General features: G+C 47.0%; 1 protein-coding gene and 1 long non-coding RNA gene across 3 annotated transcripts in view; both read left to right on the top strand.

Moving 5' to 3' along the window:
* The window catches only part of LOC137542454 (uncharacterized), a 131,734-nt gene that overhangs the window by 55,051 nt on the left and 62,912 nt on the right, over positions 1 to 13,771 (top strand). For both annotated transcript variants that reach the window (XR_011025438.1, XR_011025437.1), the window contains exon 3: positions 6,552 to 6,677. This is a non-coding gene — a long non-coding RNA (uncharacterized lncRNA). The remainder of the gene's footprint in view (positions 1 to 6,551; positions 6,678 to 13,771) is intronic.
* LOC137541657 (uncharacterized) lies at positions 10,409 to 11,846 on the top strand. The gene is made up of 2 exons (XM_068263059.1): positions 10,409 to 10,482; positions 10,720 to 11,846. Exon 2 carries the CDS (start codon positions 10,958 to 10,960, stop codon positions 11,768 to 11,770), a length of 813 nt encoding a protein of 270 aa, XP_068119160.1. The 5' UTR covers positions 10,409 to 10,482; positions 10,720 to 10,957; the 3' UTR covers positions 11,771 to 11,846.

The raw sequence follows: 13,771 nt of genomic DNA, 5'->3' as shown, positions 1-13,771 counted from the left end.
AGGATCAAGTCCCAGTCCCTGTTGCAGACATTGATTACGCATGTGTATTCACCTTTAGGCAGGATTCATAATATGCTGGACTGGTACTGCATCCAGGGGCATAACTAGGGGAGCAGCCCCAGTGACTGCAGCGGGGCCCAGGGGGTTATGGGTCCCCCAACTACTAACCTTCCCTTTCTCTGATACTCGAGAGGAGGTGTTCTTGTTCCTACACATGTTATGAGTGTGAAGATCCTTATGGCCATACTTGTTTTATGATCCTTGCAAGATGGGGCCCCAGACTGTGAAGGTCACCAAGGGGAGGCAAGGGAAGGGGTGTGAACATTAAGGGGAGCCCATCAAAGTTTTGCTGGTGGGCCCCATGATTTGTAGTCTCGCCCCTGACTGCATCCATATTGTATGGAAGGGCTGCACAACTCCATCGATGCACTGTAGTGTGTTTCCACTCTGGAGATGAATGGCAGTGCAATGAATTGTCTGGCATCTATCAGATTCCCCTGTAGACTGCACCGGACAACATCACAGCGGACAACAGCACAACGGTTGTATGTAAGCACTTCCATAGGAAACCAGTGTGTCTGTGCTGAGCTCTGCTTGAGTAAAACACGGGGCAGCAGATCTAACGTGATCCTTGCACAACCCTGGGCTATACTGTATTTCCTGATAATACCCAGTAACCAGTCTGTGCTTACATCTATTTCTTCCCTTGCTTACTTCAGCCATAGTCTGCCGTCTCCCAAGATTACTAAGATATACTGAATGTATAAACAACACAGGTTGACTTAAAAGCGTAGCTATGGTAAAATCCAGCATAACATGATTCCTTTTCCCCTCTGCCATAATCCTGGTGCTGTTTGCTCCAGAGACATTGACAAATAGTCAAGACTGCCTGGAATCTCCCAGCATTCCCTTCTCCGCAGATCAGGTTCATTTCGTAAAAATTAGTTGGGAAATGGGAAAAAAGAAAGAAATTAAAAGAAGGTTCTATGATGCGCAGTCTATTAACGCTCCATTATTTCCCCCAGAACGTGATAAATGGCCCTGGAGAGACCAGTGGGCTCGGCCCCCAGAGTTCCCGCTTCACCCCCCCTCTGTCCCCTGGTGATTGATTGGAGGGAAGGTGGCTGCTGAGTGCTGCTGGATGAAGACTGATGTTTCTTCCACTTAACGCCCCTTCCAAAAAGTTTCTATTACCAAGGGAAAGAGCAACGTGTATGTGAGCCCGCAGAGCATGCATTGTTACATGGATAGCACTCGCTGTAATGCATGCTGGTAATTAGGTCAGAGATGCATGCAGATAAATTAAACTGTCACATATGTTAGATGGCCCAATCATTCGTTTAGAGACAGCGTTCTTGATTTGATTATTTTGCCAGATATTAATAGAAGTTTCCTTTACTAGACATAGACAAAACATAGCGGGGTAGTTCCACTAATCCTTACAATTCTCTGACAGGTAAGTATAAGTGGGCGTTATGCAAAAATGAGTGATGCACATTACGCAAAAAGTAAAACTTACATTATTTATTTATTGTTTATTTATTTATTGTATTTATAAGCGCCAGCATATTACGCATCGCTGGACATTAGTTAAAGCGGACCCAAACGAAACATTTTTTTAATTCAAAATATTTAGTTGCACCACTCCGACACATACAAAGATAAATAAACACTCCTTCAAGCCTATGAGCATTTCAGTGCATGCTTTTCACCCTTCTCGGTTCATAACTAGGGTTATACAGATGGCAGCCATTAGCAATTCCTTCTTTGCCAGACACCACCTACTACACCAGTTTGCCGGATTCTGTCCCGGCAATATGAAAGGAAGGGAGGGGTTTCTCCAATAAATGTAAAATGTTTTATATCTGTCATCATGCAGCTGAAAAAAGGATGCTATTTATTATTATAATTTAGAAAATAGATTTTATTTCTGAAATCTTGTATTTTTAATTTGGGTCCACTTTAAGGTCAGTGGTGGCTCCAGGATTTTTTGGGGGAGGTGCTATGCAGGTGCTGGATAATTTCGAGGTGGAGCTAAATTTTAGGGGACATGGCCAAAAAGAGGGGCGTGGCCAAGAGCGGTGTGTGGTAAAGTGCTGGAGTACATTCCAGTGCTATATAAATACATGAATACATAATGATATGGTAGGACATAAGAGTATGGTCGGATTAGATTGTGAGCTCTTCCGAGAACCTGACTATGTACTCTGTAAAGTGCTTGATAAGATGTTACTGCTAAATAAATATAGTATGGATTAACAAGACCACCGGCGGTACCTAAACCCCCCCCCCATGGCCAGGCTGCACCGGCTGGGGGACTCACACAATGGGACTGAGTCTCCTCTCCAGTGCTCCTCTCTCTCTCCTCCAGGCTCGCCTCTCTCCAGTCCAGTCTCCAGTCCACTCACTGAGTCTGATGCACTCTCTAGTCTCGCTCGTCTTCGCGCTGGCTCCCTCTCCTCTCTCGCCAAACGGCTCCGCCCTCACCACACCAACACCACGCGGCGTGTGCAGTTTTATGCTGCCTGGCCGAGTGACGTCACGTCAGTGTGCGCTGTGCACGGAACGTCTGACGTCAGTCGGTCTGTGACGCCACAGCCGCACACAGCAAGGGAGCCTGAGCACAACGTAAGTGCCAGATGGGGCTGGGCTAGTGGGCTGCAGGGGCGGGGCAAAACATTAAAGCAACACCACCATATTGCTGCTGAGAACATTTTTTTTTTAAAACAGCAGCTGTTTTTTTTAGGAGGTGTTAATAGGGTGCTTGGACAAATGTAGGGGGTGCTAAAGCACCCCCCTGGCGCCGCCCCTGGTTAAGGTTACAGACAATATTTAGGGGTGACATACAGCAATAAGACAATACAGGAATACATGCAAGCCAGATCACGCAGCACAGTAGGAGTACAAGGTAATGCTTAGTCAGTCACTGGATGGGAGCATGGAGATTAGGCAAGTCGAGTTCACTCAGATCCATAGGATGGGTGTACAGTGATGGAGGTGCGTGAACAGGTAGGAGACATAAGGAGGCGGACCCTTCCCGAAGGCTTACAATCTAGAGGGAGAGGTAGGGACATAAAAAGGAGGGGACCAGAATTCAGCTGCGGGTTTAGAGCACCAGAAGGGGGGGGGGAGGCCAGAGTGAAAAGGTGAGTTTTGAAGATGTTGAAGGAGGGGGAAACCCATCATATATGTTACAGCTATTATGGGTGTTAATAGTACCCTTAAAGCGCCCAACAGTCCCTCTTTGGTAACCCATTCCCTCTGTCCCTCTTCCATCCTCATTTGTCTGTCTTTCAGGACGATTGTACAGGTCTATGTAAATACTTGTATTTGTTTTTTTGTTTTTTTTTACTGAAAAGTGTGTTTAATTGACTCTAAACTTTATTCCTAGCCGTTATATATTTATTTTCAACTGTTAATATGAAAGATAACAATAATAGAAAGGGCCAGTGTGGCTTGATTTATAAAACAAAATATTTTTCTTATGAAATCTTTATGGTGTGCATGACTAGGGGGTGTGTCAGGGGCGTGGCTTAAAGCTTACCCGAGGCGATATATGACATGATGAGATAAACGTGTATATACAGTACAAAACATATTAATAACCAGGGTGTTTTACTTGCTCTATTTTGCTGTCTGAAAGAGTTAATTTCTAGGCATAGAAGTGACAATTTCTGTGTTGTCGGTATCTTGTCGGGAATATAGTAAAAATCACTGATAAGCAATTTACAGCCATACAAGTTTTCTTGGCAGAATACAACTTCAGGGGATAGAGAGAGATAAAATACATGACCTATTCACCTTTTTCTAACTCTGGGACACTTAATAGGCTGCCACTGATTGGAGAAAGTTAAACTTTCAACCTACTTTGTAAATGTTTAAATATAAAAGAAAACACTGGGATACTTTAAAAAAAAAAAGTCATTTTTAGGAGTCGGAAGATAAATGTAATTGTTTATCTCATGCGTTTATTTTCACCTCTGGTTCACTTTAAGTGTCCCTCTTTCTTATCTCAAAAAGTTGTGAGGTATTGTTCGCTGTATATAGTATATCACATGTAAAAGCAGCAATGTATATGTTGCATGCATAACGCGAACTGCAACATTATCATACCACAGATTGTGCACTTTGCATGTCACATGGAAACAACAGAGTGGTGCAAACACTGAAATTATTCATCATTTGCATGTGTTATTAGTAATTATTAGGGTCGTTCAGGAAATAACAGTCCCTATGCCATGAAAGTAATTTTTCTGTGTGATTTAACTAGAGAGGGTATCTTCTTCTCCCCCCGCACAACTTGACTGCAGAATGTCAGTAGCGGTTTGTTCAGCAGTATTAAAAGGAACCCAATGTAAAGGCCCATCTACACCCTACAATTTTTTATTCGATTCAATTGATTTTATTCGATTCAATCCGTAATGTCAAATCGGTATTCGATTTGATTCAATCTGCCATTGCAATGGCAAATTGAATCAAATCCCAATCGGACATGTCGGAATGAATCGAATTGAATCGAACTGGACAAAAAATTGTATGGTGTAGATGGGGCTTTAGAGACATATGGAGTCTGCCATATCTATTTCCATGTAAACAATACCAATTGCTTGGCAATCCTACACATCTTTCTGGTCAGTAGCGTCTGAATCAGACACCTAAAATAAACATGCAGCTAATCTTTTGGTTAGAAACCTCTGATCTGCGTGCTTGTTCAGGGTCTACGGCTGAAGGCATTACACGCAGACAATCAGCAGAGCTAACTGGCATTGTTTAAATGGAAGATAAATATGTCGGCCTATGTCTCTCACCTCAGGTTCACTTTTACATGATGGACACCCCACCCCATTCTTACAACCCACAGGTGAAGAGTGTGATGCTTTTACAACAAAGAAAATGGCTGTTACTATGGTACCATGGTAGTTAGATGTTATTTTCTATTTTGGCGGGTTTGACAGTAACAGGAAAGGGGGTAAATATCTGTCTCAGTGAGTACCTTAAAGAGACTCCGTAACAAAAATTGCATCCTGTTTTTTATCATCCTACAAATTCCAAAAGCTATTCTAATGTGTTCTGGCTTACTGCAGCACGTTCTACTATCACCATCTCTGTAATAAATCAACTTATCTCTCTCTTGTCAGACTTGTCAGGCCTGTGTCTGGAAGGCTGCCAAGTTCTTCAGTGTTGTGGTTCTGTGATGCATCTCCCCCTCCAGGCCCCTCTATGCACACTGCCTGTGTATTATTTAGATTAGGGCAGCTTCTCTCTTATCTTTTACAAGCTGGATAAATCCTCCTCTGAGCTGACTGGGCTTTCACATACTGAGGAATTACATACAGGCAGAGCTGTCTGCACTCTGCAGGAAGAAACAGCCTGACACTTCAGTGGAAGATAGCTGCAGGGGGAAAGAAACACACAAATGATCTCTTGGGATTCAAAAGGAAGGGTGTATACAGCCTGCTTGTGTATGAATGTATTTTCTATGTGTGGACATACTGTACATCAATCTACTTCCTGTTTTGGTGGCCATTTTGTTTGTTTATAAACAAACTTTTGAAAACTGTTTTTAACCACTTTTAATGCGGCGAGGAGCGGCGAAATTGTGACAGAGGGTAATAGGAGATGTCCCCTAACGCACTGGTATGTTTACTTTTGTGCGATTTTAACAATACAGATTCTCTTTAAGGTGCCACATGTGTGTTGGGGATATTTGTTTGGTTACGTATTACTCATGGTCTATGGTCTTGGAGCCAGGTGACTTCTACACATACATCCAATACATGCACAGCTTGTCAGCAGATTTTCAGGGGCTGCCAGAGCTGGGATTGGGTTACTAAGAAGGATGGGGGAAGCCTCATTAGGATCCAGATGCTTACCCCTCACAAAGTAAGTACTCCCCAGGGGCACTTTTTTTTGTTACAGGTGTTCTTTAAAGGATAATTGTAACGAGAGTGATATGGAGACTGACATATTTTTTTTCTTTTAAGCAATACCAGTTACCTGGCTGTCCTGCTGATCCTCTGCCTCTAATTCTATTAGCTCTAGACCCTGAATAAGCATGCAGCAGATCAGGCGTTGACATTATTGCTTGTTTGTGGTGTTATGGTGGCCATACATGGTACAATTCTTTAATCCAATCTTACCATTTCTATGTAGTATAAGGGTAAATAAAGTGAATATACTGAAAGGATAATTTAGGCAGTCCCCTTATATTACATAGAAATGATAAAATTGGATGAAAAGATCGTAACATGTATGGCCACCATTAGTCAGACACTACTACAGCCAAACTGATCAGCAGGACAGCCAGGCAACTGGTATTGCTTAAAAGGAAATAAATATGGCAGACTCCATATTCCTCTCACTTCAGTTGTCTTTTACGTACTGGAGGCAGAGGATAACAGGAAAGCTGGGGAAACAGCATTGTTTTAAGGCAATAAATATGACAGCCTTCATGACCATTACAATACAGGGTCACTTGAAACTGTTTGTTTACTTATGCTAAAAGCTTGTTAAGGTGCCTTTCTCACTTACCACATTTTATTACTTTGCAGTACTCTCCCCGCCGCAGGTGGAAGTAGCTAAACCATCGCAAGGCCACTACGAAATCTGCAGTGCGTTGCTACATGATCCGTTCCTACAGCATAGATTATGTTGCCATGCAAGTCGATGGCAACAGGGTAGGTGTGAAAGCATGGTTGCAATGTAACACGCAGGTGCAGAGCGACAAAACTTGAGTGATGTACTTCCTTTCCAGCAGGATGCACATAACTGAGCTGGGGGTGGAGCTACATGAATGACCCTGTCAGCGCTGTCTGCTGCAGGGGGTTGGAAATAAGGCATGGTGCGGTGTGACTGTCCTGACCAGCGCTCTCATGCTGCAGGACAATCACACTGCACCATGTGTTGAAGTAGCGTAAAATGTCTTAAATTGAGGTTCTGATCACTAATATGGCATACCTGAATTAGGCCCCTTTCACACTGGAGGTTGAGCTGGCCGTTTTCTGGGTAGTTCAGGCTTTTGGCTGCAAGCTGCCAGTTGAATGTCGGCACTTGTAACCATACGCATGTCATTGTTTGACACCTTGTGGCCTTACCCTGGGGTAAAAAGCAGCTACATGTCACATCTGAGCATGTTGGGGGCGGGGGCTCTTCTCCCATGCTGAATGCAAGCAAGCCCCCTGCCGGTACACAGGAGCAGCTGTCAAGCAGAGAATTCACAGCTTTCAGCTTCATGTGTGAAAGAGCCCTTAGTATTATTAGTACTGATCTAAGGTATCAGCATAAGACTTTAATTGTTTATAGCAAAAAATTACTCATCACAAACTGACTCCTTCTGCTCAATGGCACCGATAAGATTTGGGGTGTGAACATTTATAGCTAGGAAGTTTAAATTGTAGGTTATAAATAATCTGCAAACACCAATAAGGCCTGCAGAGGAATTTAGAACTGTCTATAAAAAGGGACACCCTAAGGCCCGGTTCACATTAGCGGTTGCTATCCGGAATCGCCGTGCCGGAGCCGGACCGCATGCGGACCGGACGAAACGGACGAACGGCATAGCAATGAAAGTCTATGCGACCGTTCACATGCGTCCGTTTCGTCCGGACCGGATCCGGACTCCGGCGTCCGTTCCAACATGCGCTATTTTTTGGTCCGGCTGACGTATCCGGACCGGAGCCGGAATGTTGCATCTGGCCAATGGAAACCAATGAGAACCGGAGAGCGCACAACACACTGGCTATAAAAACCGGATGTTATACCACACTTCCTATGCTGACTCTATGGTATGGTGGCCATTTTGGATGGGGACCACATGGCACCAGCGTTCACAGAGTGGAGCAGCAGTGACTTCATGCTGGAGCTGTTTGGCAGCAACATGTCTGACGATATGTCTGATAACGAGGGGGTGAGGCCCTACACATCAGAAGACCTCATCCTACAGGTGCAGCAGGTACCAGCCCTGTGGGACAAGGGGGATGCGGACCACAGCAACATCAAAAAATGCAGAGGCCTGTGGAAAAAAATTGCCAAGCTGTATGTGGAGGACTTTGAGCACTTGAGCAAGAGACAGCAAGGCACAGAGGGTATGTTGACTAGAAGTTTTTTGGGGGGCTTGTGGTTAGCTTGTGATGTATTCCACTTTTGCTATGGATTTGTGTCACCCACGTGTTGCCCACCCACCCGTGGCCCACCCACCTGTTCCCCACCCACCTGTACCCCACCTGTGATGTATCCCACCCACCTGTGATGTATCCCACCCACCTGTACCCCACCTGTGATGTATCCCACCCACCTGTGATGTATCCCACCCACCTGTACCCCACCTGTGATGTATCCCACCCACCTGTACCCCACCTGTGATGTATCCCACCCACCTGTGATGTATCCCACCCACCTGTACCCCACCTGTGATGTATCCCACCCACCTGTGATGTATCCCACCCACCTGTACCCCACCTGTGATGTATCCCACCCACCTGTACCCCACCTGTGATGTATCCCACCCACCTGTGATGTATCCCACCCACCTGTACCCCACCTGTGATGTATCCCACCCACCTGTGATGTATCCCACCCACCTGTACCGCACCTGTGATGTATCCCACCTACCTGTACCCCACCTGTGATGTATCCCACCCACCTGTGATGTATCCCACCCACCTGTGATGTATCCCACCCACCTGTACCCCACCTGTGATGTATCCCACCCACCTGTGATGTATCCCACCCACCTGTGATGTATCCCACCCACCTGTACCCCACCTGTGATGTATCCCACCCACCTGTACCCCACCTGTGATGTATCCCACCCACCTGCGATGTATCCCACCCACCTGTGATGTATCCCACCCACCTGTACCCCACCTGTGATGTATCCCACCCACCTGTACCCCACCTGTGATGTATCCCACCCACCTGTACCCCACCTGTGATGTATCCCACCCACCTGTGATGTATCCAACCCACCTGTGATGTATCCCACCCACCTGTACCCCACCTGTGATGTATCCCACCCACCTGTACCCCACCTGTGATGTATCCCACCCACCTGTGATGTATCCCACCCACCTGTACCCCACCTGTGATGTATCCCACCCACCTGTGATGTATCCCACCCACCTGTACCCCACCTGTGATGTATCCCACCGACCTGTGATGTATCCCACCCACCTGTACCCCACCTGTGATGTATCCCACCCACCTGGAACGTATCCCACCCACCTGTGATGTATCCCACCCACCTGTGATGTCTCCCACCCACCTGCGATGTACCCCACCTGTGCACATAAAACATACACAATGACCAATTATTAAACATCAATTTATTGTAAAAATTAAGACATTTAAAATCACTTAAAAACTTGAAACTCCAAAATAAACACATTTCAACAAAACATATTAAAAACCAAACATTCACCCTCGTCCTGGTGGTGTGGTAAAATAAAGTCTCAGTTGGTCCCTGTTCCGCAGTGACACTACCCTTGGCCTGGTTGCATACCTCCGCAGGGGCATTAGTGGAAGCACATTCGGGGGTTCCGGAGTCTCTCTTTCCTCCTGCCGCACAAAGTTGTGGAGGATGCATGCTGCCTTCACCACGACAACTGCGTTGCCCGGTTTCAGCAGCATGGGCGTGTGGAACACCCTCCACTTTGACACCAGGATCCCAAATGTGCACTCCACCATTCTCCTTGCACGGCTCAACCGAGCATTGAAGTGTAGCTGGCTGGCATCAAGTCCCCTGTCTGGGTACGGACGCATTACATGGTCGGACAGGGCGAAGGCCTCGTCCCCCACAAACACATAGGGGTAGGCCGGTGCCCTTGTCCCAGGCCAGGGTCTGTCACGGGGGAGACGCAGTCTGCCTTCCTCCATCAGCCGGCAAAGGGTCGTACACTGGAAAATTCCAGAGTCATTGGAACTACCGTACGACCCCACGTCCACGTACACAAACTTGTAGTCCGCATCTGCCACTGCCATTAGAACAATGCTGAAGTATTTTTTATAGTTGAAATAATGGCTGCCACTCCCCACGGGTTTCTGAAGCCGGATGTGTTTCCCATCCAGTGCGCCAACACAATTAGGAAACTTGCACTCGGTCCAGAAGCCCTGGGCGATCTCCTCCCATTTCGTGGTGTCCGGCACAGGCATGTATCTGGCCCTCAGTCGCGTCCAAAGGATCCTCGAAGTCCTCACGACGATACCTGCCACCGTGCTCTTCCCAATACGAAATGTGACATGTAGCGATGTATATGTTTGTCCAGTTGCGATGTACCTACAAGAGAAATAATCGAAATCAATTTTTCATGTCGTTACAGGAGAAAGGTTCAAGACAAGGTGGCGCAATATACGTGATGCATACGTGAAATGGCTACGGAAGAAAAAACTTGCCGAACGAAGTGGCAGTGGCGGGGGAAAGCGACAAAAAGACTACCAATTTGCCAAGCAATTGTCTTTCATCAATGCAAGCCTGGAACCTAGACTGTAAGTACCACTACTGTGGGCAGGAACTGAGAGCTCATTTTAGCAGACAACTACCATGACTTCGGCCATGTATTGCTATAAACTGGCCTCAATTCCCATGGCTAGCGAACTTTTCTCACAAGCTTTATCAAATGTTTGGTAGAAACGGTTGATAAAGTGTTTGCTAGTGTTTGCTAGCTCTGTGAATTGACGCCACATGCTGTTTGGCACACCAATAAATATTGTTTTTATCTACAGGACTGAAGACAATTTGGAGCAAGAGGAACCGACCCAGGAGGCACGGTTCAGCAGTGAGGAGAGCTTGGTGGATGATGACGTCGCCGATGTAACCTGTTTCCCCGAGGAGAGGAGTAGGAGGAGGGAGTCCTTAGCTATCCCAGCTCTCTCCTTTGATGATGACTTGGGAGAAGAGAGCTTGGATGTTGAGGTTGCAGGACCGAGTGTGGAAGAAGCTGCACCTCCACAATCGACCGCTATGGAAGCTCCAGGGGAACAAGAACAAAGTGAGGAGCACCGAGAGACTGCAGCACAACCAGCGCGCAGGGCAACCCCGACACAGGCCAGAGGACGGGAAGATGCTGCCACACCACCAGTGAGGACCACCCCACCAGTGAGGCGTCGAGGTACCCTCCCCCCAACAAGGAGAGAGACAGAGTCCGAGATGTCCGGGGCTGTCTCCGGACTTCTCGGGATTCTTCAGAGCCACCAAACTCTCATAACCCGGCAGTTGCAAGATGAGGACAGGGGCCATATCATGGAGCAGTACAAGTCCCACATCACTTCACTGCAATGTGAGCTCGACGCTGTACATGGGCACTACAGGGACGAGCTTAAAATGATGCATGAGATGCACAGAGGAGAAATCGACCAACTGCGTGCGCAGCATCATCAGTCGGTGGGCCAGCTGCAGAACATGATGCAGCAAATGCACCAACAAAGCAAGGAACTACTGAAATTGCAGGCACACCCGTGTTTTCACACTGTGATGTCTCTAATACCATATTTGGAAAAGGTGCCTTCCCAAAACATGATGGCGTGCCATTCCACTTTGCTGGAGGTGATCAAACAACACATGGACACGCCATTATTGCAACCACCAATTTTTAGACCCCCACAACCAACAGCGGTGCCCACCTGGCAATCATCACAGATGTACACCGGCTACAGAGGCAGTCAATATGGGCCACCGCTGTCAGGGTCCAGCTCATCCACGACCAGCACCCAAGAGAGTCCAGATTTCCAGGCAGCAACTCCCACCTTTTCTAGTAGTGGTGCCGATACAATTTGAAAAAAAAAGTCAGATTGTTCCTGGACATGCTCCTCTGAATACCTCCGATCATCGGAGGAAGGATACCATCACAGGGCTTTTTAGCCCAACCTTTTCCCTGCCCCATCTCCTTCAACCAAGGTTCAGAGGTGTTCAGATGACCATGTTAGGGAACTTTTGTTTTTGCTGGACTTGAACTTTAGGGCCTGGTGTCCCCGAAAGACACTACCTGGGTCACAACCTTGTGCCTGTTGCACTGCACCTGTAGTCCTGCACCTGTGCCTTTGATTCCTCTTGTTCCTTACTTTGTTGTTCCTAATCACTTGCACAAGACCCTTGGAGCCATGGGTGAAGGACACCTTCACTGGTCGGTGAGAGGCCTAGCCTTTTCACTGACCTGTGTCCTTCATCCATGGCTCAGAGGGTCCTGTGCCAGTGGTTAGGTTTTTAAAGCACTTCAATTTTAGGGCCTGGTGTCCCCGAAAGACACTACCTGGGTCACAACCTTGTGCCTGTTGCACTGCACCTGTAGTCATGCACCTCTGCCATCGGTTCCTCTTGCTCCTCACTTTGTTCTTGTTCCTAACCACTTGCACAAGACCCTTTGAACCATGGATGAAGGACACCTTGACTGGTCGGTGAGAGGCCTAGCCTTTTCACTGACCTGTGTCCTTCATCCATGGCTCAGAGGGTCATGTGCCAGTGGTTAGGTTTTAGAAGCACTAATAATTTAGGGCCTGGTGTCCCCAAAAGACACTACCTGTAGTCCTGCTCCTCTGCCATCGGTTCCTCTTGCTCCTCACTTTGTTCTTGTTCCTAATCACTTGCACAAGACCCTTGAAACCATGGATGAAGGACACCTACACTGGTCGGTGAGAGGCCTAGCCTTTTCACTGACCTGTGTCCTTCATCCATGGCTCAGAGGGTCATGTGCCAGTGGTTAGGTTTTTGAAGCACTTCAATTTATTAGGGCCTGGTGTCCCCGAAAGACACTACCTGGGTCACAACCTTGTGCCTGTTGCACTGCACCTGTAGTCCTGCTCCTCTGCCATCGGTTCCTCTTGCTCCTCACTTTGTTCTTGTTCCTAATCACTTGCACAAGACCCTTGAAACCATGGATGAAGGACACCTACACTGGTCGGTGAGAGGCCTAGCCTTTTCACTGACCTGTGTCCTTCATCCATGGCTCAGAGGGTCATGTGCCAGTGGTTAGGTTTTTAAAGAACTTCAATTTATTAGGGCCTGGTGTCCCCGAAAGACACTACCTGGGTCACAACCTTGTGCCTGTTGCACTGCACCTGTAGTCCTGCTCCTCTGCCATCGGTTCCTCTTGCTCCTCACTTTGTTCTTGTTCCTAATCACTTGCACAAGACCCTTGAAACCATGGATGAAGGACACCTACACTGGTCGGTGAGAGGCCTAGCCTTTTCACTGACCTGTGTCCTTCATCCATGGCTCAGAGGGTCATGTGCCAGTGGTTAGGTTTTTGAAGCACTTCAATTTATTAGGGCCTGGTGTCCCCGAAAGACACTACCTGGGTCACAACCTTGTGCCTGTTGCACTGCACCTGTAGTCATGCACCTCTGCCATCGGTTCCTCTTGCTCCTCACTTTGTTCTTGTTCCTAATCACTTGCACAAGACCCTTGGAGCCATGGATGAAGGACACCTTGACTGGTCGGTGAGAGGCCTAGCCTTTTTACTGACCTGTGTCCTTCATCCATGGCTCAGAGGGTCATGTGCCAGTGGTTAGGTTTTTGAAGCACTTTAATATTAGGGACTGGTGTCCCCGAAAGACACTTGGGCAGCTATGCCCTGCAACTCTTCCAGCACAAAGTTGGTGGTTGGTGTTCCTTAAAACTGACCGGGCTATACCATAGATATGTTATTTTTTTGTCTTCCATGTTGGAAGAATGTTTCCATGTTGGAAAGTGGTTGTTTTTGCAATAAAAAAATTTGTTTTTACATACCTCAGTGTGATGAGTAGTTGTTCTTGTGGTGTGACTGCTCTCCTGAACGTGGTA

The sequence above is a fragment of the Hyperolius riggenbachi genome, chromosome 12, assembly GCF_040937935.1.
Source record: "Hyperolius riggenbachi isolate aHypRig1 chromosome 12, aHypRig1.pri, whole genome shotgun sequence".
Classification (NCBI taxonomy): Eukaryota; Metazoa; Chordata; class Amphibia; order Anura; family Hyperoliidae; genus Hyperolius; species Hyperolius riggenbachi.
The sequence above is the reverse complement of the archived record's forward strand: the minus strand, read 5'-3'. Positions and strand labels throughout refer to the sequence as shown.